This window comes from Aristolochia californica, unplaced genomic scaffold (assembly GCF_029961685.1).
Source record: "Aristolochia californica isolate CCGP_79_NKW_82.1479 unplaced genomic scaffold, dmAriCali1.0.hap1 SCAF_4, whole genome shotgun sequence".
In the NCBI taxonomy this organism is placed as follows: domain Eukaryota; kingdom Viridiplantae; phylum Streptophyta; class Magnoliopsida; order Piperales; family Aristolochiaceae; genus Aristolochia; species Aristolochia californica.
Genome location: NW_027182103.1, coordinates 44,622,538 through 44,649,824, shown reverse-complemented (window position 1 = coordinate 44,649,824; position 27,287 = coordinate 44,622,538). Strand labels below are relative to the sequence as shown.

General features: G+C 38.1%; 5 protein-coding genes across 7 annotated transcripts; 1 reads left to right on the top strand and 4 right to left on the bottom strand.

The window, feature by feature from the left end:
- Positions 1-946: 946 nt before the first annotated feature.
- Positions 947-5,956, bottom strand: LOC137962668 (proton pump-interactor 1-like). The gene is made up of 8 exons (XM_068809673.1): positions 5,750-5,956; positions 4,375-4,768; positions 3,884-4,078; positions 3,619-3,798; positions 3,192-3,386; positions 2,255-2,353; positions 1,652-2,155; positions 947-1,530 (listed from the first exon to the last, which is right to left on the bottom strand). The coding sequence occupies exons 2-8, from the start codon at positions 4,735-4,737 to the stop codon at positions 1,225-1,227; spliced, it is 1,842 nt and encodes a 613-aa protein (XP_068665774.1). The 5' UTR covers positions 4,738-4,768; positions 5,750-5,956; the 3' UTR covers positions 947-1,224.
- An 860-nt stretch (positions 5,957-6,816) lies between these two features.
- On the bottom strand, positions 6,817-8,311 carry LOC137963931 (transcription factor bHLH162-like). Of its 2 annotated transcripts, none has more exons than XM_068811163.1 (3): positions 8,190-8,311; positions 7,137-7,469; positions 6,817-6,988 (listed from the first exon to the last, which is right to left on the bottom strand). In XM_068811163.1, exons 1-3 carry the CDS (start codon positions 8,274-8,276, stop codon positions 6,905-6,907), a joined length of 504 nt encoding a protein of 167 aa, XP_068667264.1. In that variant the 5' UTR covers positions 8,277-8,311; the 3' UTR covers positions 6,817-6,904. The 2 variants fall into 2 exon arrangements, with proteins under 2 accessions (XP_068667264.1, XP_068667265.1); XM_068811164.1 differs by having other exon boundaries at positions 7,137-7,445.
- A 2,657-nt stretch (positions 8,312-10,968) lies between these two features.
- On the top strand, positions 10,969-13,883 carry LOC137963755 (uncharacterized). 2 transcript variants are annotated; one of them, XM_068810941.1, is made up of 9 exons: positions 10,969-11,126; positions 11,245-11,345; positions 11,839-12,044; positions 12,129-12,234; positions 12,373-12,441; positions 12,749-12,813; positions 12,910-13,008; positions 13,199-13,298; positions 13,499-13,883. In XM_068810941.1, exons 1-9 carry the CDS (start codon positions 10,970-10,972, stop codon positions 13,559-13,561), a joined length of 966 nt encoding a protein of 321 aa, XP_068667042.1. In that variant the 5' UTR covers position 10,969; the 3' UTR covers positions 13,562-13,883. The 2 variants fall into 2 exon arrangements, with proteins under 2 accessions (XP_068667042.1, XP_068667043.1); XM_068810942.1 differs by having other exon boundaries at positions 11,245-11,364; positions 11,879-12,044.
- A 6,311-nt stretch (positions 13,884-20,194) lies between these two features.
- On the bottom strand, positions 20,195-20,656 carry LOC137963430 (protein GRIM REAPER-like). Its single transcript, XM_068810551.1, has one exon. It carries the CDS (start codon positions 20,654-20,656, stop codon positions 20,195-20,197), a length of 462 nt encoding a protein of 153 aa, XP_068666652.1.
- A 2,511-nt stretch (positions 20,657-23,167) lies between these two features.
- Positions 23,168-25,670, bottom strand: LOC137963700 (wax ester synthase/diacylglycerol acyltransferase 4-like). Its single transcript, XM_068810867.1, has 5 exons — positions 25,440-25,670; positions 24,772-25,344; positions 23,905-24,261; positions 23,661-23,798; positions 23,168-23,574 (listed from the first exon to the last, which is right to left on the bottom strand). Exons 1-5 carry the CDS (start codon positions 25,653-25,655, stop codon positions 23,407-23,409), a joined length of 1,452 nt encoding a protein of 483 aa, XP_068666968.1. The 5' UTR covers positions 25,656-25,670; the 3' UTR covers positions 23,168-23,406.
- Between the last annotated feature and the right edge of the window lie 1,617 nt (positions 25,671-27,287).

The window sequence follows — 27,287 nt, the reverse complement described above, 5'->3', positions numbered from 1 at the left end:
GAATTAAGAAGTGCGCGTACCATGCGTATTATCAAAGCTCAATGTCCACTTTAAATATTAGGATAGGCTTTAATTACAAGGATTGCAGGTTCTGATCGGAGTCAAAGTTTAGGGAACTGTAACAGATTTTCTACACGCTATCAAGTTTTCAGTGGCTCCTTCTATTACTTGCCTCTGGTTACTTACTGGTAAACCAAGTCTTAACAAGATTTTTAACGGATGGGGTTACCGGCGAACTGTTAAGAAAAGGTGAGGCGAGGCGTGATTCAGGGAACTCAAAAATCATACTTTTGTCTGATAAGAAAATGTAAAGCGGGGGTGGGGGTGTTACCTGGTTTTTGAATCTTCTTAATCCACGTAAGGATAGCGAAGAAGATGAGTCTGTGTACTGTAAGCATTCGTCTCTTACTTTTATTTTTTAAAGCGGCAGAGAGATCCGAGTTCCATATAAAGAAAGCATTAGGTCAATCATTTTCAGTCACATGAGGAAACTAATAGAAGCCATCACATGGGCGACAATCCCCTAAACGCTCTTCAGTATTTTTCATATCTGAAATTTCGGAACTTCCATAGTTTATGGATTTCCAAAGTTCCGTTGTAATAAGATGAGATGCGTCGATTAAGAAAATTATCACGATATAGAATTAGATAAAAGGGGAAGTACTGGAGAGTGTCATCCGGCCATTCACACCTGACCAAATGATTTGTCCCCAGAAGTCACTGAACTGCATTTAAAATACTAACACGATATAGAATTAGATAAAAGGAGAAGTACTGGAGAGTGTCATCCGGCCATTCACACCAGACCAAGTGATTCGTCCCCAGAACTGACTGAACTGCCTTTAAAATACTAATTCTATTTACCCAGTGCCTCATGAATTCAGCAAATGTTTGACGAACAGTGGTAGTCTCTCAAGTCGTTATTTATAAGTGCTGGAAGAATAAGACAGGACCAAGCTGCCGAACCAGATCGAAATTGACATGGACTAGTTAGTCCCGTTCTCATATGGCCAGTGTCAGAAAAAAAAAATTGATCTAAAATCAGCTGATTCCGACGATGCACCAGTTCGACCTAAACGCCGGAACTCTTCTGGTTTTGATTAAGTAGAGGGAAACCCTTTAGTTTTAACAATTGAAATTCAAGATTATGGACTGTCTCCATCCCGCTACGAGATGTCAAAGAACGATACATAGTAAACACTACGGTTTTAGTTTTCAGTTTCTTCACTGGAAATAGTAGTACGCGAGCATCAAAATTATCAAAACCAGCACTGCAGCAGCTGGACCAACCCATACCCAGTAGGATGGAGACTTTTTACGCCTAAGGATGACCTTAGGTAGATCCTGAGACTTGGCACGGTTTCTTTGTCTAATATTCTCCTTCTGCTCTTTCGCCTTTGCTATTACCGGAGCTTCCACTTTTTCTCCCATCTTTTCCTGTTCAGCTGCTTCAGAATCTGCCTCAGTTGCGTCGCCTTCAATTGCTGGGTTCTCAGGTCCCGCCTTCTTCTTAGCTCTCTTTTCACGGTCCTAAAAAAAAATTTAGAGGACAATTAAATCATTAATCCAGTAAAAAATCATTATTAACAGAACTCGTGAGAACCAAAATAAAAAAGGGAGATAAAAAAAGAAAAGAAAAAGGAAGCAAAACCTTTAATTTCTTTTCAGCTTCCTTCTGAGCTCTAATAGCTGCCTTGGCAGTTGCCTTCTCTGCCAGTTTCTTCTTCCTTTCTTGAGCTAACTTAGCCTTAGCTATCTCCTCTTCTCTTTTCATCTCCTTCAACTTTGCCGAATCAATTACATTACTTACTGAAGACTCTTTCTTAGGTTTTTCGGACCCCGCAGACTTCTCAATATCTGCCAAGTCATCCACTTTCCCTTTTGTTTCAGCCTCGTTCACCTTTTTAGTGCTTTCTTTCTGTTGTGTTTCATGAGATGGTGCTGATTCTTCTTTGGTCTTTTTTGGTGTTGCTTTCACGGGGGCCGTCTGTGGCTCAGCTTGAATTGGTTGCGCGGCAATCAAAGGCTTTTCGTCAGGGTTCCTCATCCTACCATCCCTAGTCAACTGTCGGACATCAAGGGATGGCAAAATTCTTTTCTCATAATCATCTCTGACAGACTTATTACCGGTCCATAGTGCCATGAATTTCTCCATCTAAAGATGAATGAAATAGAAAGTAAGTAAATTGACACGCAAAAGAATTTTATAGTAACAAACACTGAACTGACTAGTAAAAATCTAGATGGCAAAGACCTCTATATGAGAAAGCTCCTCCAATGCAGCGATGTCCTTCTTTGCGGCAACATCCTTTGCCTTGTTCAAAAGTGCACGGTTTTCATAAAAGCAAGCATTCTGAAACCACAATAAAAACAAAAAAAATCACTGACCCAAGATCAAAGTAAACACTTCGGCTTAGTATTTTGCAGCATTACATGATCAATAATCCTTCTCATCTCCTAATGCTGGTCACAAAATTAAAATATGCAAACCAATATTCAAATAACAAACAATGTGTGAGTGATCATGATTGATGAAAGATGTGGCTTACCACAACAGTTATCTGTTGTGGTAAGCCACATCTTTCATCAATCATGAATTCCAGAGTACATTACTGATTCTAACAAAAAACCTGTTGATTGAGTCCTCTTTCATGCCAAGATGACTAACCACTTATGAGGTCTATTGCTCAATCTTATAACTCATTAATTTTTCTTCTTATTCTCAATGTGGAACTTTTTCCCACTCAACACTCCCCCTCACGTCCAGGCTTACATAAGCACACACTCCCACCTCATAGAGCCCTCAACACAAACTCCTATCTTATGAAGTGCACAACACAGATAACATAGGGAACACAAACTGGGCCTTGGCCCATGAACACATTCTGCTCTGATATCACTGTTGGATTGAGTCATGTTTTATCCCAAAATGACTAGCCACTTAGGAGGCCTATTGTTCAATCTTATAACAAATTAACTTTACTTCCTATTTCTAAATGTGAGATTTTTTCCCACTCAACAAAAACTAATGAGAGTCTGGGTCTTCCGTACACAACAATATTTTTGGCTTTCTTAAAGCACAAATGTGTGGCACTATCCAACTCCGATGCAGGGAAATCTCTAAGAAATGGAATATGTAAATCATCTGTAAAGGAATAGAAAACATAGAAACAATGATAGACTTTAATTACCCCTCCTTCCCTCGTTTTTCTCAATGCAACCAGAGCTTCATATGCTTTATCCCTTTTCTCACTCTCAGCTGTCAGCTTAGTCTGCAACTCATTGATTTCTGAATCAATAGCCTTTAGTTGCTCCTCTAGTTGCTTGATTTTTGCCCTCACAGATGACTGATCCTTTCTTACTCCATCTAGATCACCACCAATAAGCTGGAATTGCAAAGACACAACAAATGAAAAACCAATCACCATATCGATTTAAAAGGTCAAACTTTACTTCTTTTATCTGAAAAGCCATATGTCATTATTCTCTTGACATGGAACAGCATTAGATTGGCCTGTCACAGAGCAGATTCAGATTAAAATCCAAATGGTTCAACAAGAGGAAGAAAATTGACTCTTTAGAATCATAATTTCAAAATCTAAAGAGAATAATACGAACTTTCAGCTGGTCTTGAATAGCTTCTTTTTGACCAAAGGAATTCTCGAGCTTTGCTTTCATTGCAGCATTGGCAATAACCTTCTCTCTTGTCCCTTCAAGCTGTTTAATTTCTTTAAGCAACTGCTTCTCTTCAACTAGTGTATTACTCTCATGTTGTATGCGATAGTGCAGGCTTTGAATCTATCTCAAAGATAAGCCAAGGAGGACAGTTAAAAACATATGAAGACAAGTCACATACAAACAAGAAGTGTGAAGTATAACTTACAAGCTCATTGAGCTCTTCCTCGGAAGAGCATAAGCCAGCACCCTTCTCTCTAACAGCATGATTTGCACTCCGCATCTTGCCCAAAGCAGCCTGAAGGGGTTCCATATCCCTCCTCTTCTCATCAAAAACCATCCTAAACTTTTTATCCTCCGTGGTCAAAGGCTTCAATTGAGTGATTATTGCTGCCCTATCCGACTGCACAATTTTAAGTTAGTATTTAAGTCATTTTAAATTCATTAATAACATTAACGAGTGCAACAGATAAAAAAAGACTCTTATCTGCATGTCAGGTACACTCCATAGGAATGCAGCAACTGCAGATGTTACCATGAAAAATTAATTCGGACATTTTAACTTTAGAAACTGCTTAGAGCCAAAGCAGAAAAGACAAGTATCTTAAAGATGAACAACTTGTTTATTTTTTTAATTTCTTTCATTCATCTGCTTTTTCTCATTGGCAAAGGTAAAAAACAAGAGGAATTGTTATATACCTTTTTAGCTCTGAGTGCTTCCAAAAGCTGAGAGCGAGCTTGATTCTTCTTCTGAAGCTCCTTGTCAGCCTGTTCAATTTTAGCTCTCAGGTTTGGGTCTTCAAAATTCCGGAACCTGACAAAATAGAAGGAATGAATTTGCTTGGGTGCTGGCCACTCATCCACAGCATCCTTCGGAAAACCTCCATCAGGAATGGAATTTGGTTCTAGTTTATTGGGCCCATTTGTTGTTCCTTTTGGACTATCTACAATACCAAATTCAATTGGTTCTTCAGTTGGAAGTCCCTCGTTCGGTTTTCCATTCTCAACTTCTCCTACAACTCCATCCTTCAAATCAGATGCTCCCAAAATCTCAACCCCCATGTTTCAAGAAAGATGTTGGGACTCTAAATCTCTGGAAAGCATGAGATGGAACAGTTAACAAAGCAAAAAGAAATAAGTTAAGAGTAACTTCCTATACATTCAATCAAAGCCAATGATGATCAACCTAAGCCAATCTTTAGCAATTTTGATCAAGGTCTAAATCAATAGAATGATTACATTTTTTTTTCAGTTAATTCAAAGTCCTAAAATTAGGTAAAAATATAGGTCTATAAAAATAAAAACCAGATTGGGACCAATACTTTAGACTTCATCGGCCATGGAACCCCGCATGTTTCTATACAGAACTACCGGATGACGATTTAGTAACAAGCACTTCAAGAAAACGAGACACGTAATTTTCTTCGAAAGAATCATCGGAGTTTTATAGCAATAAGTCCTCTTGCGATTTAAGTCCCACTTCCCATCGTTTTAGAACAGATCACATCACATAAAATGCAAAAAACGAACTTTAGGACAGAATAGCTCCAGATACAAATAGATTTAAAGTAACCGGAAGACAAAATCCTCCTAACTTGAGGTCAATTAGTACCGAAACTTAAAAAATAACATGTATTCCAGTAAACTCCTCTCCCGAGGCGCTATCTTGTATTATTCATAAAAGAAAGTTAAACTAGGAGAATCCAGACTATCTCTCTCAGAAAATCGCACTTAGATCACTCATGAGCATGTCATCAACTCCACGCAATTCAATAATAAAATTTAGATATCAATCTGAACCCAAGACCGAGAAAAAAAAAAAGAACTCAACAAAGAAAATAAGACGAAAAATGATTTTTAATTAAGAAATAGGACCATTTGAAGCCCAATTTACTTCCACTAAGAACCTAATGGCATTTACAGCATAAAAGAATAACAATCTTATCATGGGAAGACGAATAGTAACGATTTTCAGCTCCGCCGACCACAAATGCTTGAAACGATCGACCTCCCCAGATCGGAATCAAAAACACAAAACCAGCAATCCACAAACCCGATGGCAAGGAGCTCTTACCGAAAATTGAAGATCCAGAAAGCGACTTCACAGGAGCAGCGAGCGGCTCTAGATAAGGGCGAAGAAAGGAAAAAAAAAAAAAAAATCCGAGGTGCGTGGCCTTCGCCGGAAAGGCTACCCCGAGAAGAAGCCGAGAAACCAGTGTTTAGTATTCCTAGATGGGATAAATGACCGGCGTTCGGTTTCGTTTTGTTTTATTGCGGCTGCGCAACGAGACGGGCGTTGAATTGTACTTTTGAACGTTTTTTGAAGGGTTTTGCAAGGGGGGGGGGGGGGGGGGGCACGTTCAGCCACGTGGACGCGTAAAGCTTTTCTGAATCCACGCACATACAATAGATACTCTCGACAGTGAGTCGTCATCAGGAAATTACGGATATACCCCTAACTGTTGATAAAATGAAATAAAAGTGCAAACGCATAAAAGTTAGATTCTGAACACGAGGATAAGATTAAGATAAGATGTACAAATTGAATTTGAGATTTGGTGAGGGGATATACCAAAAGCGCGATGCACGAAGCGTTGCGATGACGAGAAATTCGGGTATAAAAGATTCAGTTTTTTCTAGTTTTTGGTCCAATCTGACAATCCGTATTTTGTGGGGTACAGGCTTCACTTTCCTGGTCTAAGTGGTTCGAACCAGACCCAGCTTTTCTAGTTTTTGGGTCCGATTCGACAATTCGTATTTTGTGGGTCACTGACTTCACTTTCCCGGTCTGAGTGGTTGGATTCGGCGAGATGAGATGACTGATTTACCGACAGCAGAAAGAAAGGTGACATTTAATGCGCATATGAGAGTCGTCAGAAGGTTGGTTTTGGTTGCCACATGCGTAGGGATGAGGTTCAAATCCATTACTCCTATAATCATCATCCTTCCTGGCCCCATCCATGTCACATTGTGACACACATGGCCCACATGTATGCACGTGTATAAATGTGCACGTGTGTGGCATGAACTGTCATGGGCCCATAGGCGCCTCTGGCACGCTCGCGTATGTTTCACACACATGGCCCACATTTAAAGCATCTTCTATTAATTAGAAAATAGTCATGATATTTAGACAAACACTATGATCGATTAGATCAACCTTCCCATCTAATTAGCTCTAGTTGTGGCAGAACTTTTCAGGAAGCAACAATGATTCCCATAGGTATCTTCAGTCTTTCTGAAATTCTTCTATAGGTATCTTCAGTCTTTCTGAAATTCTTGAAGCCTGAAATCCTTGTTTAGCATCCGTGACCTGCAAAAAAGATGAGGAATCAGATTGTGTTACTTGTCACTCTTTGGCTTCTGTGTCCAATGTTCTTGCGTGAACTTCATGAGAGCAACAATTGATTGAAGGAAGGTACAGAAGAACATGTTGGCCAGAGTAATTAAAAAGTTGGAACCTCTGCATGTATGATGTGGTAGATCTTGTCACCAACAACAGCGGAACCTGCATTGACTACTTCAGCTCCTTCTTCTTCAGCAGCTCTAATGGATTTGTAGAGCATGCACTGACTGTTCAAGCCGCCTACTAGAGACACCATTAAAGCTGAACCCTCGTGGCGAATTTCAATTTGAGGAGGTTGTGAGTCCACAGCCGTGGTGTTCATGGTTCCGTCTATCTTGACAATGCCCAACAAGTACTCTTTCCTCTCTTTTAGCTTCTTTATTCTCGTTTGCGATTGTTCTATATAAATTGCAGCCTGTTCAACCTGTTCTGGGAGCATTATGGCCTCCTAAACAACGTTCAGAACACGAAAAAACCAACATAACACTCCTTGCAATTAAATCATAAAATTGGTAGTTGTAACTAGCTTAGATTGAAATTTTTGTTGAAACCATTGGGCTAAAAGGCTCGAACCTTTTAGTAAAGCAACCCCACGGATCTTATACAAGGGCTGGCCCGGTCGATATAAACACAAATTCCAACACTCCCCGCACGGGAAAACCCGTGGACAAATTCACCGGAAAAACCCAGGACAAATTCACCAGAAATACTTGGGACAAAATTCGGTGGGAGCGGGACTCGAACTCGGGACCAACCTGCTCTGATACCATGTTGAAACCATTGGGCTAAAAAGCTCGAACCTTTTAGTAAAGCAACCCCACGGATCTTATATAAGGGCTGACCCGGTCGATATAAACACAAATTCCAACAATTTTCAAGCGCAGAATTTAGCATTTGGGTGCTCTCGAGTGGCCATTAGATGTTTGTTGCTTGCTGGCCGTAAAACTGAAAAAGGTTGCTGAAATCAGCCATTGAAAAATTGCAAGTTTGTAGGAGCTGTAATGGAGTAGAGATTTTGAACACAACTAGAACATTTTAACACAGAAGCATGACAGTATGACAGAAGAGAGTGGGAGAGTGAAGGAGAGAGAGGTAGAGCAAACCCTCTGCTTATTCCTTCCATGTTCTTTGAAGAAAAATAAAGCTGTTCACGATAAGGTACGCGTACCTTTTGTTGGGGGACGAGGGAATTGAGTTTGGCGAAGAGGGTTTTCATTTGTATCCTTCTGTCTTTCTCTATCGTCTTACGATCCATCTTCGGCGAAGAAGCTTGGAAGTTTTTCGTCTATATTTTGGAGTCAGTTCCAGTCCCAATTGACGACATGAGACTCTTTAGATGCCAAGTTAGGAGAGAGGAGATGACAAAGACTTCACAGAAATTCTGAAGAAACATGTTTTGACCGGCTGTTTGCGACCGACCATGATTAACAGTAAGATTAGAAACGCAACCTAAAGGTTAATGAGCTTCACGTCTGTGGGCTCCACTGCGCTTTCTCAAAGCCTCGCAATTCACTGCACCGACCATGGCGAGGATTATATACTGGTCTGTAACAGAGCAGTTTCACCATCTTTATCCTTTTTTTCTGGACCGGCCATAGTATGAACAACTGGAACTCGTGCATCTTCCATTGCTCTCATGGTTTCGTGAACGAAGAACTCTAGGGGTTTTCAAAAGGAATCCACTAATGCGCTTCCATCTAGATAAGAAGAATTAACAAGACCTGTGGAAAAAGGCCCGGAGTCTGATGAGCCACGACAAGCCACGAAATAATGCGCTGATTAATTAGGTCCAGTGAGCTCCATTTATGTAGTGCCGATGACCGTCATTATTAGCCCAAACTTTAAAACAGATGTCCCACTATGTCGTGGAACCAACTTGGAGCCAAGTCTTCATTGCTCCAGCACTCGAAGAAAGGACCGTAGGACAGCAGTCTGTAATGTCATATCATGTGTTTTTTCTTCTTCTTCAAACGGCCTCTTTCACGATAGTGGATTACAATGTAAATTATTTTATTTAGGAAAAGTAAGAGCCAAGGTAAAGTATTTTTTTGTGTTAATGTACCTAATGAAAAGTGTAGTGTAAAATACTTATTTGTGTTAGTGTGCACGATGGTAAGTGTAGTGTAAAGTACATATAGATTATTTATTAAATAAAATATTTTGATATATCTGACTTTCAAAAAATTAAATTAATATTAGTTAATACATTTTACTTACATTGTATACTAACATGACCTATAAGTGATTTAATGTGTAGTATTAGAATATATTAATATCCTAATTAATGAAAAACTATATTATATTACTTAATGATTTATAGTTTATTATAAATTAATACAATAATTACGTGCGACTAAAATAAATTATTATAAATAAATAAATAAAAATAAAAAATAACATAAGTGAATATAATAAATAACTTTTTTTAATAACATAAGATATGTTTTTACATTACAAACCACTATTTTAATACAATAATAAATAAATAATATAATAAATATATATATATATTTATCAATAACATAATATATTTTTATGTATTATTAATTAATAATATATTATCACAAAATTTAAAACCATGGGTTTAATTAATTATAGCAATGGGATAATTAAACCAAAAAAATTTATCAAATATTTATTTTAACAATATTTTAGTTATGACTATTAAATCACTAATTTAATGTAGTAATTATAAAATAAATAAAAATAATTATTATATAAATAAAAAATATAAATTATTATTTTTACGATGATGGTTTAATTTTTCTTAACTTAGGAAAAATTAAATCATCGTCTTCCTCACAGCGCGTATCGTCTTCCTCACCGGAGGGCCAGCGGGCAACGACGACAGAAGCAACAGGCCAGCGGGCAACGACGACAGAAGCAACAGGCTAGCGGGCAACGGCGACGGAGGCAGCGGGTCAACGGGCAACGGCAACAGAGGCAGCGCTCCAACGGTACGCCGAGAGGGAGAAGAGAGGGAGGCTAAGAGGCTCTGTGACAGAGGCTTGGCCTCCCGTGCTTTGTGACGGAGGTCGAGAGGGAGAGTAGAGGGAGGCCGAGAGAGAAGAGAAGACAACAAAGAGCGATTGAAATTGCCGAAGGTCATGAGTGAGCGAGAGAGAAATTTTTTTTCTCCGAACCCCTCATTCGACAAAGCTTCCTTCCCGACAGCCCGAGCCCCAAATGTAATTTAGCAATGATAAGTGAATTCAGAGCTTGACCCATCTGAATTCACTTACCATCACTTGATGCCTAAAACGGGGGGAAACGAAATACATGTGTATTTCACTTTCCCCCTACACTTACATTGCGCACTAACACATTTTGGCTCCATTTACCCAGCGTTAGTGAAATACATTTCACTTATGTTGTACACTAAGCGGGCCTTAACCTAAACTTGAATCAATTAAAAGTGTAAGAAGGTCACATTAAATTATCCTTAAGATAGATAGTATAAGAAAGATTTTCCACAAGGTACTATCTTGAACTATACTTCTATTGAATCTTAGGATTATATTCATTTAAATCACAAAAAAATTTAATGCTTTATTTATATAAAATTTAGGAAAAAAAAGTAATTGAATAATTTTAATTTTTCTGTTAATATCTTCTAACGAAGTTATTTTAGTTGTACGTTAAATCTGAATTACAGCGTTGTATAGAGGATTGTAATATCTAATTATCCATATTTAAAAATAACCTTTTTTTATGCTGGGCGATTTTCAGTAGACGTGTAGAAAATCTAGGTTTCATGGAAACTTTGAAAACAAACCATTTTGCCAAAAAATGGACCGGCCCATTCAGCCAAACACGCTAAGAGTCCAGTAAGATAATTAGTTCTAATGGGCCATTATTTTTCCGGCATGCCCGACTCCAGGACCAAGACTAAGTATTTGATCCAAAAAATTCCATTGTCCAGACTCCAGTGCGTGCAGGAGCGTAAGGATGGTTGCCGCAGGCATCAGAATTCCCGTTTCGGGGCTTCTAATCAAATCTCTCAGTTCGCTCTCCACTCTGCACCCTTCTCCATCATTCAACACCCTTCTCTTTCGTCAACGAGTACCCTTTATATTTCCTTTCTCGTCTTCACTCACTGCTTCAGGTATTGTTGGAAACCCTATAGTCTCGTTCAGGTAAAGCTGACGGGAATTGTGGTATTACAAATTACATGATATTTAGTCGGATTAACCTGGACTAAAATTTTCGAACCGCGGAAGCAGGGCTTTCTGATGGTGCGCATGCTGTCTTGAAAGACGAAGGCGATGTTTTGCTGAAAGGAGTAAGAGATAAATCCGGGGATGTGAAGAATATACTTGAAATGGTATTGGCATTTTTCATTGGTAAATATTCTACACTAAATACATTATTTGCGTTGTCATAGATTTTACTTTTTGTTTCTATGGGTGTCGTTAAACAAAATGTGGAAAATTGTGAACTTGCTGATGGTGGGAGAAAACGCACATCAAAATGGTAGCTGCTTTTCGAGAATCTTTGAACTGAGTTTTTTCTTTGGTTATTGCTGTGGTCGTAAAGGTTGCTCTGTTGGTGAAGTTATTTCTCTAATATTGAGATACATGGCCTATAATTTACCGATCGCTTAAAAGTTGTAACTTGCTGAAGATGCTGATAGTATTAACTTTTTTCAAAAACAGAATCAGGAAGAAGAAAAAAACTGTGATTCTAATATGGAAGGGGCTTGACAGAAATTGGGATGTAGGATTGTCTATTGCAGTATAATTTCATAACTGAATATATTTTGTCATCAGTATGAAGAACCTTTTTTTTGTAGCTAAATTCTGTGTGTGTTTTATAAGGCAAGACGGGCATCATCAAGAAGAGATATTCTCTTCACAGATTTTCTTACCCCACCAGTACTAAAGGAGGCATTAGCTACCCTAGACAAATTAGCTGACGTTAAAGCAGTAGCTCAGGGTGGATTTCCAGAGGCTGAACGTTGCCGCCTTTTGATTGGACATGCTGAAGATATGGATATTTTGCCAGACGCTATTGCTGCATTAAGGTATCTACTTCTGTTCTTCAGTCCTTTCTGTAAAAAAATGTATATATGCCAATATTTTAATTTGCAAAGTTCTTGCTCTTTTAGTATCTCAGGAAACTTTGCTTTTGAATCATGTGATCATGGGGACTTTCTTGGTGCCATTCTTGGTACTGGAATTGCCAGGGAAAAGCTTGGAGACATTCTTTTGCAGGTTTGGTATAAGTGGATTACTCTGTTCTGTTATTGTTGGACTGCAATCATTATGTTTTAGTCTTAGTTTCTCACTATTACAATTCATGTTTGATGAATTTTATTGAGCTCAGTCTCATTTTTGTGTCTTCTCTTCAAGGGTGACAAAGGTGCTCAAGCGATTGTTGTTCCAGAGCTTGTTACCTTTCTTGTCTCAACACTGGATAAGGTACAATAACTCAACAGTTCAATTCATTCTGTTCATGTGGCTATGGTTTGAGGTTCGAATTGGATTAAAGTATTTAACATCTCTTATGAATGTCCATGGTTATAGCTGCTTTTGCATGTTATACTATTTTATTTTTACTTTTTATTTGAAAACTTTCTGTCGTAGTGCATGGTGAAACTTTACTAAGCATATGTACAAATTGATGCTGTAGAAAGAAATAAATATTAAGTTTCCTTGAGTTAACGATTATTATAGTCCAGTGTGAAGACACATGGTCCTGTTATGATGTTCCTTAGTTAATCTGCAGGTTGGTAATGTCACTGTATCCTGCACAGAGATACCCTTGCTTGCTTTAGATTATGAATCTCCAAGGTGACTTAATACCATAATTAATTTTGTCTTTTATGCTATTCCTAGTGTATATGGTAAGAGTGTGGAACCTAAAAATGGTCTCTCATATGCCTTTAGGACAAATTCTTTTAAAACTGTGGAAGCGTCTTTACGGGTAGATGCCCTAGCAAGTGCTGGATTCAAAATTTCACGTTCAAAACTTGTAGATTTGATAAGGTAAGTGCACTTACTATCATTGCCCTTATAGCAATAACATTTATTGGTGAAGTCTTTTCCAGATACTGAACTTATTATTTTCTAATAGATTGAATTTTGTGGTTAGCATGTTAAGATGTCATTGTAAAATCTGGTTTCTTTGCATTAGTAACTGAACATTCTCTGTCTCTATCTCCTCTCCCCTCTCCAGTAAAGGTGATGTAAAGATCAATTGGGTCTCTGTGACAAAAAATGGGGCCACACTTAGGACTGGGGATATTGTTTCAGTCCGTGGGAAAGGAAGACTAAAGGTAAAGCTCAAGTCTCTTCAATTGTTTGGTGCCCGTTACAGTTTTGATGTCACATTGGTTTGGTCTGATTGTCATGCAATTTGGAAATAACCTTTTCTTACATTTGGATGTGTGAGTTTTTACCTGAGTCTTAAGTATAGGTACAGTTCTGTTTAGAATCTTTTGTCATTCTCTCAAAGGCTAGACGTTCCTTTACACAGATAGGGGAAATAAACACGACAAAGAAAGGACGATATGCGGTGGAGCTCATCAAATACTTATAGGCTCCGTTATGGATAATCATCAAGGTTTTTCATGTGGAAATGTAAGCAGATGTACCCTGCTGATGTTTCAGTTCCTTTGTTGAAAGGAATACAAGTTGAATAACTCTTTATCAAAATTCATAACCAGAAATTTTGGTAGTGTTCAGTCACTAAAGGCGTAAAGTTAGACATCAGGATGCAATATTTGTAAGTTTATACAGTGTGTTCCGTGGATGCTTCTACCTTCTTCCTCTGCCCCCTTGGCTACCATTGAGTTAATTGTTGATGTAAAACGTAATTTCCGTAACTGTAAAAGCTGACAAATGTACATCATAGAATTGTTACCGAAGTTCATGTGATTGAAATCGCTTCGCCCCTTTCAGTCTAAATGTATTTACAAACATGGCTTTCTGCTACGAAGGGAGAACAGTTTGGATAATTAACATATATATAAAAAAAAGATGTGTGAACAATGGCAACTGCTTCAAATTCTATTCGTTAGATGTAAAAATAAAGATTTGGGTGAAGCACGAGGAAAAAATTGAGAGAAAAGAAGAAAAGAGAAAAAGAAATTGTTCACCCATCTAAGAGTCCGAAAAGGTTTTGTTAGGAAATGTGTATGAATTCTTAGATTTTTTAAATAAGTGTTTTGATTTACAAATTATCAAAATACCCTTATACGTTAATCTTCTTATATCTTTCTAACTACATATTTTATGTACATAAAAATTTAACTATTAATAAAATTTAACATGTAAAATAAGATTACATAGAAAATTAACCATTGAAGTGGTAAAATAACTAAAATACCCTTGGATGTATTTTCTAACATTCTCTCTCAAGTTGGAGTGCATATATCCAGGAGTTCCAGCTTGTTGTAAAATGGTATAAATTTTTGTTTGCTAAGGGTATTAGTAAAGACATCTCCCAACTGATCTCTAGACCAAACAAACAGAGTTATTACCTCTTAATTATCTCATGGAAAATTGGGTTACTTGCAATAGAGATTGCAACCTGATTATCACAAAACATGTTTGTCGACTCATCTTGGTTGAAACCCAACTCTTGTGAGACTGGCCTAACCAATATCAACTCGCTCACTATTTGAGTCATCACCCTGAATTCACCTTCTGCACTGGGCCAAGTTACAACATTTTACTTTTTACTTCTCCAACAAACTAAATTTTCTCCTAGGAAGACACAACATCTAGAGGTTAACTTTCTGTCCAGTTTGGACCCTGCCTAATCTGCATCAGAGAAAACCTCTATCTTCATATGATTATTAAGTCTAAGAAAAGACCTTTTCCTAGTGCTCATTTCAAGTACCTTAAAATTCTTTGCGCAACTTCTAAGTGTATTTTTTGAGTATGTTCCATAAATTGGCCCACTATACTTATTGTAAAAGAAATGTTAGATCTAGTAACTGTTGCATAATTTTTCCCACTAACGTCCGTTATCGTGTTCTGTAATTTGATTCAATACTCTGCTCATCATGGAGATCATGTCTCACTTCCATTGAGGTGTCAACCGGTTTGGTTCCCAACAAACCATACTCTTGAAACATATCTGTGACATACTTACATTGTGTCATCACAAAACCTTCTTTACTTTTCACCACTTCAATGCCTAGAAAGTGTTTCAACGGTCCCAAGTCTTTAGTTTGAAAATGTGCTGACAAACGAAACTTGGTATCCTTTGTACCAGAAATATTACTCCCAAATAATATAATGTCTTCTACATAAATAAAAATACCACAAGTCCAGAGGTCTTCTTCATCACAAATAATGAGTGATCACAAAGACTCCTCAAGAACCCCATAGATACCACAACCTTGCAGAATTTTTCAAAACAAGCATTTTGACTCTGTTTCAGCCCATAAATTGCATTCTTAAGGCTACATACTTTATGTGTCTCCCTTGGAACAACATATCCTAGAGGTTACTCCATATACCTCTTCTTCCATATCACCATATAAGAATGCATTTTTAATGTCCAGCTAATGTAAAGACCACCCCTAATTCACTACAACTAAGATCAAAATACGAACATACGATAAACAAGCAATATGCGAAAAGGTTTCAAAAACATAAATTCTAAAGGTTTGAGTATACCCATTCGCAACCAACCAAGCTTTATACCGCTTAATAGAACCGTATACATTATACTTGATAGTATAAACCCAACACCAACCAACAACTTTGGCCCTTAATGGTAGATCACATAGTTGCCAAGTGCCCCGATCTATCAAAACATCCATTTCAACATCCATAACTTGCTTCCGATAAGGAAATGAGAGAGCCTCCTACACTGAAGAGTGAATATTGCAGGTAGGAATGAACAAAGCAAAATTTTTATAGCAGTCATATAAAGAACAAAATGACACAAACTGAGATAACAGATACCACATACCTTCATCTTTCCTAGCACCCTTCCTAAGTGCAATAGGAAGATGTAGATCATTATCTCTAGGATCTTGAGACGAGTTAGAGTCATGGTTTGGTGAGAGCATCGGTGGTGATACTTTTTTTTAGCGTTTATATACCTGTAATGGTTTCTCAACAGTGCTAGCTTGAAACGTTCCAACAGGTTCATCAACTAGTACAAGGAGAACTAGTGCCATTTCAAGTGAGCCTACAGGATTAGAAGGTAAATACACAAAGAAAAAGAAAGACACATCCTCAAAGAAAGTAATATCAACAGATACAAACATTTTTCAAGTAGACGAGGAAAATATTTATACCCCTTTTGTGTACGAGAGGATTCCAAAAATACACACTTAACTACTTGAGGAGACAACTTATTCCTGGAAAACCCAAATACATGAGCAAAATAGACACATCCAAACACTCGAGGAGAAATAGGAAATAATGGCGTAGATTGCAAAAGAACCTGCATAGGTATTTTTTTTCTTCTAACACAAACGAAGACATTCTATTAACCAAGACATAGGTTGTAAGAACAACATCACCCCATAAAGATTTGGACACATGCATATATATCATCATTGTCCTAGCTACCTCCAGTAAACGGGGATTCTTACGTTCAACTACACCATTTTGTTAAGGGGTAAAGACACACGAAGTCTAATGAATAATTCCCCTTTCTTGACAAAAAAAATTGGACTTTATGACTCATGAACTCGAGGCCATTATTAATTCGCAAGATATGAAGCGAAGCAACAAACTGATTTTTTATTTCATTGAATAAAAGTTTGAATACATTATTTTTTTCCTTAAGAAGATAAATCCAAGTACACCTACTAAAATCATCGGTAAAGAAAATAAAAACCAAACTGACTGTTCACAGGAAAAGGATGACTATTTTTATGAGATGAGACTGGAAACAAACTTTATGATGTTTGCCCAATTGACACGACTCTCGTTGAAAAGAAGAACTAGAAAGAAAGTTTGGAAAGATTTGAATTAGTTTCGTTGCAAACGAATGACCTAACCGCAAGTGTCACTCCTTGCCTACTCCTTGAACAGGAGAAGCATGAGTAACATTGCCTACTCCTTGAACAGGAGAGCTAGAACCATCTCCAAAATTAACACGTTTGATACAGAGACTCTTTTAAATAAAAAAACAATGATGATATACCTGACATGTGCCTGGAGGCTCCTGAGTCAATAACCCAAGACGGTGAGAGTGAACATGATAAACTGCCATACCTGAGTCAATACTGGTAAACCTAGGAATTAGGATGGAAGAATGAACTATAAATGTTGAGGTTGAGGCAGAAAAGATCTGAGCCATGTGTCGAGCAATTTGTTGTTGTTGTTGTATCAATTATTGTATGTCATCTAGAGCACCCGGTGTAGTCGACATAGAAGAATCTAAACTCTCACTTCTACTATCAGAAGTCGTATAATTAGCCCATGCAAGCTTCCCAAACTTAACCCAATATTTGTCAGAATAATGATTATTTCTACTACAATGAACACACTTCCTTTCTAACTTACCATCACCACGCCATTTACCTCTGCCTGAGCCCTCTCCACCTTGATCTGTACCTCTACCTCTAGAAAAATCTGTAGGAGTTGATGTAGTGTTGGAAGCATTAAGAACAGTGGTTTCCATTATCTTACCTCTTTTACTTGCTTTAGGTACAATAGTCTTTTCAACCCTCATAATACGATTAAAGTGGTAGAGAGAGTAGAAATTTCATACGAAGCTAACACTCAGGTTCTAATAACATCAAATGCATCACCTAAACTATCCAAAAAAAAATTAAACAAGCAACTGATTTGTTGTTTTCTCAACTCATTCTCATCCATAGTAAATGGATGATATACATTGATCTCATGCCATATGCCAAGGAATGCATTGTAATATTTTGTAACGGTTCGATTTCCTCTTTTCAACCTAAAATAGTCTGTATACAGCTCATAAAGTCGAGAGAGATTACTCTCTTGTTCATATAAAACTTCTAGAGACAACCATGTAGCCTTTGTCGTCTCACAATTCATCACCTAATTTCTAAGAGTGGAATCAATACTATTGACAATCTAATTCATAACCTGACTCTCTTCTGCCTCCCAAGTATCATCTGGAGGCACTAGGGGATCATCTCAAATAAATTTCAACTTCTTTATACTCTTAAGATATATTCTAACAGTCTTAGCCCAATTAAGACAATTAGGCACTGTCAATTTTTTTCGAAGTAATCATGATGTATCAATTCCATCAAACCCATAATTTTCTCTAGTCAGGGTATAAACTTCTAATATCTCAGCCATAATACTGATATTTGATCACAAAATAAAAAATTTAAGCTGCAAGACAATTTTCAGATTTATCACCAAAGTGGACCCCATTCTCAAAATTAGGGTTAGGGCACAAAAATTGGATATACGCATTTCAACAATCTAATAACCACCAATTCACAGTTAATTCAACCAATATCATGCAAAAGTAGTAGCAATAGCTGACATCATCAATTGGGTGATTATGCAAGCATCTAACAATAGATTGGGTAACACATATCTCAAAAAAAACAATTAGGGCAATCAAAGTGTAGAGAATCCTTCAACGATTCATAAAGACCAATAACCTTAAGGTTATGGTAGAGAAAAGAAGGAAAATTTTTAACTTTGATGAAAAAACAGAAAAAACTTATAATTTTTCTCATTCCAATAGGTCATCCTCTTAAAAAAAATGGCAAGAATTTGCAATAGAATGTACTCAGTGATGATTTACTGCTTTGATATCATGTAAAAATCAAGATTTGGGTGAAGGAAGGGGAAAACATTGAGAGAAAAAAAAAAAGGAGAAAAGAATTTTCTTAAGAGCCTAAAAAGGCTTAGTTGGGAATTGTGAACGAATTCTTAGACTTCTTAAATAAGTATTTTGAGTTATAAATTACAAAAGTACCCCTATAGACTTAATAAACCCAAATCTCCTCATATCTCCCTAACTACATATCTTATGTACATGAAAATTTAACCATTGATATAATTTAACATGTAAAATTAGATTAAATAAATAAAATCCACCTCCTAAAGCATGTTAAGACACGATTAGTGTTTTAATTGCAAGATCTAGAGATCACCCTGAAAGGAGTACATTGAGCATGTTAGTGTTCATTTCATAGGAAGTTGAAGACTATTTTATGTTTTTTTTCTTTTCATTGATGTTCCCGAGAGGGAAGACGGGGGTTTTTTTTTTTTTTAAAAAAAAAATTTGAAGCCGTCAAGATGGCTACAGCCTACGGGCTTGTTGACACATGTGGTCAGTTTCCACAAATCCAGACGAATGAAGCTCGTTATTGATTTGGGCCTCCTTCTGAACTGATCTCAACTTCAACTACGAGCTGCCTATTTACAGACAACCATTAATTACAGTCATGTGAAGGTTGAAACTTGGGTTCTTGGCGCTCACGACGTCGTGCTAGCTTGCGTACTCTATTTGAGTTTTTGCGTAGATCCCACTTACGTAATGTCGCAAGTAATATCCAAGCAAATCAGACAATATTAATTTGATTGCTTAATTTGAGCATGGAAAGTACAATCTCGTCTTGTCCACTTTCAGACAGTGACTTGCTGTGTTGATTACATGATTCATCTCCGTCTCCATGATCGGGAGATGGAACTTGGGAGCTCCTCTGGTCAGCCTGAACTGCCTCCATGATCGCAAATTTTATGCAAAACGTAACCCAAGTGCAAGACTGAGATCGAGTTGAAGATCGCATCAGAAAATCTGCCAGTGAAGTGCATTTGGATGGTTCTACGATAGTTTCTTAATGTTTTCCGGACATTGTTTAGAGAGTGTTGTCCAACTCCACGGAGAGAGTTTTTCTTACTTCACGTAAATGAATCGAAACCAAAAATGCTGAAGAACAGATCAACTACAGCCGATGTAACTAAACCAGTAGAGTGTACACAGCTTCTAAGATCTTATTTGAAATGAAGAAGAAAGAGAGGCTAAAATATCACAAAACGGAATCATAAAACTGGACGCACTATGACTCCATTGTTTGTTCTTTTATTGATGCGCAACTTGAATACAGTCTCTGTACTATTCCCGCCCCCAAGCAAGAATGAAAGAGGCCCTTTATGTAGACAGGGATATTCTAAATTCTCTTTCGCTCTCCACCTTCTAAAGTTTAAACTGATGCATATCATTTATGTATAGCCCGAAGGCCTTCCATTACCGAAATCAAGCGTACCCACAAGTTCCATACTCGCATCTGACTCCAGGAGGACACTTCCGATCGCACTTGCCGCAGTGATCCACGTTATAGGCAATGACGGTGCAGACGCCACCGCAGCAGAGCTGACCAAAGGCGCACTTCTGGCCGCACTGCCCACAATTGTTGCGATCGGCGAGAATGTTGCGGCAATGCTTCTTGCAGCACTGGAGGAGGCCGGTGCCGTTGTTGACGCTCACCCCGGGGCACACATTGTTCGATTTGGCATCGCAGCGTTCTCCTTTCTTTATCTTGCTAACAAGAAACCGACTACCTGCTCGGACGTTAAGACCCAAGAACTGATTGTCCAAGATGAATTCTTCGTCTTCCTCCGGGTCTTGAGCCACACCCGAGTATGGTATGAAAGCTAGTGGGATGACCATCATGGAGAGAATGGTGACTAGCTTCAGAAAAGGTATACCAGCTGCCATTCTCCCTATGACTCTTCTACTCTCTCCTCCCTCAGTCTACCCTTTTCTCCTTCTAGTGTTGGCGAGAGTTCCCTAAAGAGAGAGAGAGAGAGAGAGAGAGAGATGAGCAGTGAAGTGGGTATTTGAAGAGGAGGGTTTTGATAAAATAATTCCTTGATTTTAGGGGAAAGATTAAGTAAGAAAGTTCTAAATTCTAATCAAATCTAACCTTTAGGTCGGATACTATTCTTCGTTTACTTGCATTAATCAACCGCTTACTTCCTCTCTTAGATCGATCAAGTAATTATGACTTGATTGTAAGTTCTCTCTCTCTACTCTCTCTAATTCTTTAAGCAGAGACCACACTTTCTGCTCCCTGTGCTGCTCTTTTACCACATGGATGTGGGTTTTGGGTCTTTATCTCCCGCGCCCGTCTGGAAAACTTTATACATTTTCATCTGCTCAGGGCTGACCATGGCTGTGAGTCTGTAATTTCCTCATATTGATGAAAACTAATTAAACTTTGAAATGAAGACTTCTGAAAGAAGTCAAATAAAAAATGGGTCAATCGGATTTTAATAAACGAATAGAAGAAAAACAAAAACTGGAACTTTGCCCCTTTGTATGTAATATGTACTATGCAAGGGGTGAGAGGGAATCGCTTGAACGTGAAGTAGCCGGTGGTAATCGTGACGGATCTTCTTTTCAGGCGGGAAAAGCGTTTCAGCGAGTGAGGGAGGGCGTCCTTCCCGATGGTTCAGAGTTAAAGCTCACACGTTCGACCCAAAAGAGTTTGTTAAAATCTAAGTGGTGGACTGCTCAGCTCCAGCGGCGGTGGACCTCTCACGTGGGCTTTGTTTTTATTTTCTGCAACCGAGATTAGGCGGTGTTGACTCTTTCTTCCTGCCATTAATTTTACCAGTTTTGATTCTTCAAGTTCCCGTCGAAATTCCACTGCATTAGTGTCCACGGAAAATTAGTAAATTCATTGGTGTCAAAGAGATTATAAGTAGAAAAGTTTCATCGCCGGCGGGAACGACGAGGCGGCGGAGGTCGAGTGCGAAGCTTGTCCCAGACTCGAGAGATGGGGATGTGTTTGAACTGTCCAAGTGCTAAAGATAGGGTGTAAATTTTATCTGTTCATCTGATTTTTATTTATAATTTTTTTTAAAATAATTTGTTATCGAATTAGGCATTTGTGTAATTTTACCCCCCTTTTATCTGTTTATATTTTATTAAATGAAACAAAATTAATTAAACATTTTCCATAACCGATGAATCGATTATCCGATTATATATAAAAGTAATTTAATAAATTTTTATTCTAGTGAAAATAATATTTTATAAAATATTAATTAATTAATTATTATTCTATTTTTTTATCTGATTACCCTCTCTATCCCAAATGGGTAGACTCGGCATCCATCATTACTAACTCATCAGGAGTGTCTGCAACGTTTAATCCAATGGAAGAGGTCATGGTAGTCTATTGGTGCACCCGAGTAACCCATATTTTAGTGAAACGAGAGTATGAACTCAGCTACATACCTCACCCAATTTTCCCGCTAACATTTTTCCTTTAGAAAATCCTAGAAATTTAGATCGTTGGCAGCCGTTCTATCCCCAATTCCGAGTTCCGGCACAGGCGAGGGGACCGACTCTAGCGCCTTGTATTCAGAGTCGACTTTTTTAATGAGATTGAAATTAATAGCAAAGTCAAGTCTTCTTCTAATGAGATTGATGGGATCATGATGTGTGGTGATAACAAACCTTCTTCTCATGGGATCGTGACGCGACACGTGACAAGGTCAAGGCTTATCACCATGATCTGACTTTTAAGTACTGTGTGTATTATGACTTGATTGTTGATTTATGTTGGCAATTTGAAACGTCAGTCATGATTTTGAATTTGATGGCCAAATTTTCATATCTACAACTAAATATAAAATAAGTAAAATTAAAATTAAAATTTACTAAAACTTACAACAATTATATGCAATAATTAACTTGTAGTTTTTCAAATGCCCCTCTTGTTGCAATGAATAATTTCTCTTTTTTTTAACTTATAAACGCATTTTAAAAATAATATGGGGAAAGGTGTTGACCCCTAATTCTGTCATAGTTAGGTGGTTCGGTCCACCACTGATGAGTTAGGTACTTGGCTTTCCGCATTTAATATATCGGTCTTTTGAATTGTATTGACTAGGCGTTTGACAAATTCAAGTTAGGTTGGGTTGACTTTCCTATTTTACCTTGCACAAACATCTCTTCGACAAGTGAGTGGGATGGGAAGAATAAATGAAATTATTTCTTGTGGGAAATCATATTTTTCTCTTAAGTATGCAAAGATTTTTAATATCTATTTTCATGTGGAGTATAATCGAATTGGTTATGGGCATGAGTAAAAAGTTTTACCTAAAATAAGGTGTATTAATGTGTACTAACCCTACTTAGTATATGAGTGGGGTAAAAATGCAATGCATGTGGCTTAAGAGTGAGCCAGAGACAACCCAAAAGGTTCAGATTGGCTTAAGAAAATAATATAATACATTATGAAATGTGATACCAAGAAAAATTGATACCTTACAGGCATTCAAGAATTCAAACAACCAACAGATCACTTGGGACCCAATAACTCAGATGAAAGCGGACCATGGACCCAATTGTCTCTGAGATTTATTACATATCACATGAGAATACCAAGATAGCTGGCTAATGTCGTCGCCCGCGCTAGGGTAGCCCATGACGAAAATTGGTACGCATTAATTAAATCAACTGGTGAACCTACTCGCGCCAGGCTTGTTAAGAGCTGCCTCTGAGATTCGCTCGAAGGCCGTCTCCATGCACGAGATGAGTAGCTTCGAATTAATGAACCCTTTCTCCGTTCCAATTGCGAGCCTTAACTTCCCGTTGTAACTCACCAGGGTAACAGTAAGACTCTGCAAGAGATACAGTAATGAAGCGACTGGCCGGTTTTTTTACAGTCATCAACTAGTGCTTGTTTGTGGGGTTATGGCTACTGTACCTGAGGGACGCCGACGACCATAAAGTAAAAGCCGTTGATCGGATGACCCGCTATACCCATTTTCTCAATGGGTCCAATCAGGTTTGAGAATGTCAAGCTCGTCTTCTTCAGCGTAGCATGGATGTATTGAGCTGTTGCCTGCGACAGAACCACCATGAATTCAGCATTGATTAATAAGGAAAAGGCGAGTACTTGTAGTTTCAACTGGATATATAGCAGCGCCTACTATTATTACAGTACTCACTTCAGGGCCTCGGATTCTCCTCAGGAACTCCAGTAGCTGGCCTGTGAGGTAGACGGCCAGAGAGTTTCTCTTATTTTTAATGGTTTTTCCAGCTTGGGAGATGAAGTCCAATGGATTTACTTTCTCGATGTTAGATGAGGTCAGAGGGACTCCCACATGCATGAAGCCAAACTGGTTTCCCCATGGGGACTTTGCGCCGGGCTCTTTCATCTGCTTGAGCGATTGATATCCAGAGATTACTCTAGTGCTAAGCAGGATCAAAGCGGTCACTTGGGTATCTGAGACTTCGTGGCCGGAGCTTTGCATGAATAGCTGGATCCCGTAGAATACGATCCCAGTGATTACGTCATTGATTGTCTGTTAAACATCATCAAAGACGACGGGGGTTAATTGAAATAGAAACCAGAATGTTAATTCACTGTCTTAAGAGCTGCGAAAATCTCCATGAACGAATAACAGAAGATATCGACAGACAGAACCGAGTTTCAGTACGCCTTCTCAGTCGTAGTTAATGAATCTCTTTCTCACGTAATAGTCTAATTCAGGTAACGGAGCTAATTCGTTTCCGGGTAGGTAGGTGAGAAATGCGTATGGGTTCTGATAAAACAGTTGGCAAATGACAAGTTCAAAAATAGACTTGAAGAGTAATGTTTTCACAGGTTACTTGAAGGTCCCACTTCTGGATCGACTTGTTCACAGACGGTGGCCTCTCAGGAATGGTGGTAAGTGGCAACCTTCAATCATATAACCGCATTCATAAGCAATTAATAGCCCTGGTATTGTTTTAACTTTGGACAACCAGAAACGGTGCGGCCTATATATCAACTTCTTGTAAAATTTAATGGCAGTGAGAGAGCGTGAACGTACCCCTCCAACCTTGGCTTTGATTTGCCGAATATCATCGAGTGAGAAGGTGATAGTCGAAATCTCTATCGGTCGAAACTCTACTCCCTCGGCCGCTGATCGAACTGGGGACTTACCGTCTTCCACCAAACTGCTTTTGAGGAGGCTCCAGACAAAGTCGGTCCCTGTATTGAAGAGCATGGAAAAAAATCGCGGCACTTTTGAAAAACTGCCTGTTTGATGTAGTTCTTGTCGCGGCGTTTTCTGAGAAGGGAAAGTGAGAGGAAGAGAAGGGTCGTCCGCTCTTTTCAAGCAGGAGAAGATTGCCCCCATGAGAGAGAACCCGTCGCCCATGGCATGGTGCAACTTGACGACAACCATCCCAGCTGCACTGCTTATCGGGTACTTGATCAAATGGATATCCCACAACGGCCTGCTTTGTGGTAGCTGCTCCATGGCTATCTTGGATAAGTAATTCTGTACATAGCCATCGTAAGATTCCGGCGAGAGGTCGGCGGGGAAGACCGGGAAGTTTACATGGTCTTCCAGGTTTACTTCCACTCTCTTCCAGTGCTTCACTCCATTCTCATCTGTTACCTAGACACCAAATAAAATATACTCATTTAATCTAATTAAGAGAAAACATACCAAACTAGATGGAAGGAAGTAAAAAATCAAGTGGAGGAGGGAACCATAATGGATGAGAAGCGAGGGCTCATTGGAAGGAGCAACTCCTGAAGCATCGTAATAGTCTGAGAGTCATCAATAGGAATCTCAGACTCAATGACACCCAGAACGCAGACGGAGAGAGCCGAGCTATTGAAGTACTGGCCAGTTGGGCTAACGGGCTCTGTGACTTCTTCTTCTACGAGTTTTTCTGTGATATGTTTTCCATCTTTGGAAGCCATTGATGCAGATCACACCCTTCTCTCTGTTTGGAGTCCATACTTTCCCTTTCCCGGGGCTTCTTATAGAGCGGCAGATCGGCAGACTGCAGGGCATTAATTGTCCCTTTGAGGCAGAACCCGGTGAACTCATGTAAAGCAAAATCCTATCGCGCCTCCGTAAAAAATATTTCCATCTGTGAGGAGGCTGGTACAGGTGGCAGCATTCATGGCCATAATCAATGCACTGCAACCGCATCACTGACCATGGGATGTTAATAGGGAATTTTACCAAAATATCGATTAAAAATAACTTATTTATAATAATAACGAAGACCACAAAATATTTACAAAACTACCGAACTTTAACCGGTCCACTGTATATGTGGATAGTCAAAGGCGACACGTAAGCTTTTGACTGCTTATGTGTCACCCCGTCATCATAGCGATGGTGTAGACGAACACATATATTACCACGTCATTAATTTTGTAACGTCATCTGCCACGTAATTTACAACGTTAATATAAATTATTTTCTTTTTTCCCTGTCATCCGGGCCACGTCAGCCCCCGCCACGTCCCTCACATATGTTTTTAATTCTAATCTCTTCCACAATTTTCTCCTCTCCTCTCGTCTCGGCTGCTCTCCTCTCATCGCTCCCCTGCCGCTCGCCTGCTGCCGTTACTCTGCCTCGGCCTCGCCCGTGCCGCCGCTCGCCTGCTGTCGCTGCTCTGCCTCGGCCTCGCCCCTGCCGCCGCTCGACCTCGCCCTCGACACCCCCTCTCAACCACTCTCTCTTCGTCTCAACCTTTTATCTCTCCTCTGTTCATCCTCTCGCTGCCAACGTTCTTCCTCTCTGTTCCCTTTTGTTCATCCTCTCGCCGCCCCTTCCCTCGAAAATTAAGGGGGTGATTTTTTAGGATTTTTGTTAATTGAATCGAATTATTGTATTTAATTATAATGTTGCTTTGAATTTAGGAGTTTAATTACTGTATTGATTTTTTTGTGATTTACTGTTTAATTTCTGATTTTATGTTAATGAAAATTTTGCCAAATTAAAATTATTGTAAAGTTTTATAAGATTTTTAAAAAAATAGTATCTTTTTTAATAATTTATTATTTTGTAAATAAGATGATAAAAAGTATACAAATAAAATATATTTTTAAACACTAAAACAACTTTTTTGTATATATTTTTTAATTTATAAATATTTTAAATGGATAATATATGGGTAAGACTTAAGAGTAAATTTTTTTCTATTTATAAATATTTTAAATAGATAATATATGGGTAAGACTTAAAAAAAAATTATTTATAAATATTTTAAATCCATAGTAAATGGGTAAGAGTTAGATTATTTTTATTTATAAATATTTTAAATTTCTAAATATTATTATTTTGTAAATAAGGTGATAAAAATATACAAATAAATTCTATTTTTAAACTCTAAAATAGTTTTTTTGTATATTTTTTTAAAATTTTAAATATTTTAAATTGATAATATATGGGTAAGACTTAAGAGTAAGATTTTTTAAATTTATAAATATTTTAAATTCATAATAAATGGGTAAGAGTTAGATTTTTTCTATTTATAAATATTTAAAATTTGTAAATATTATTATTTCGTAAATAAGGTGATAAAAATATACAAATAA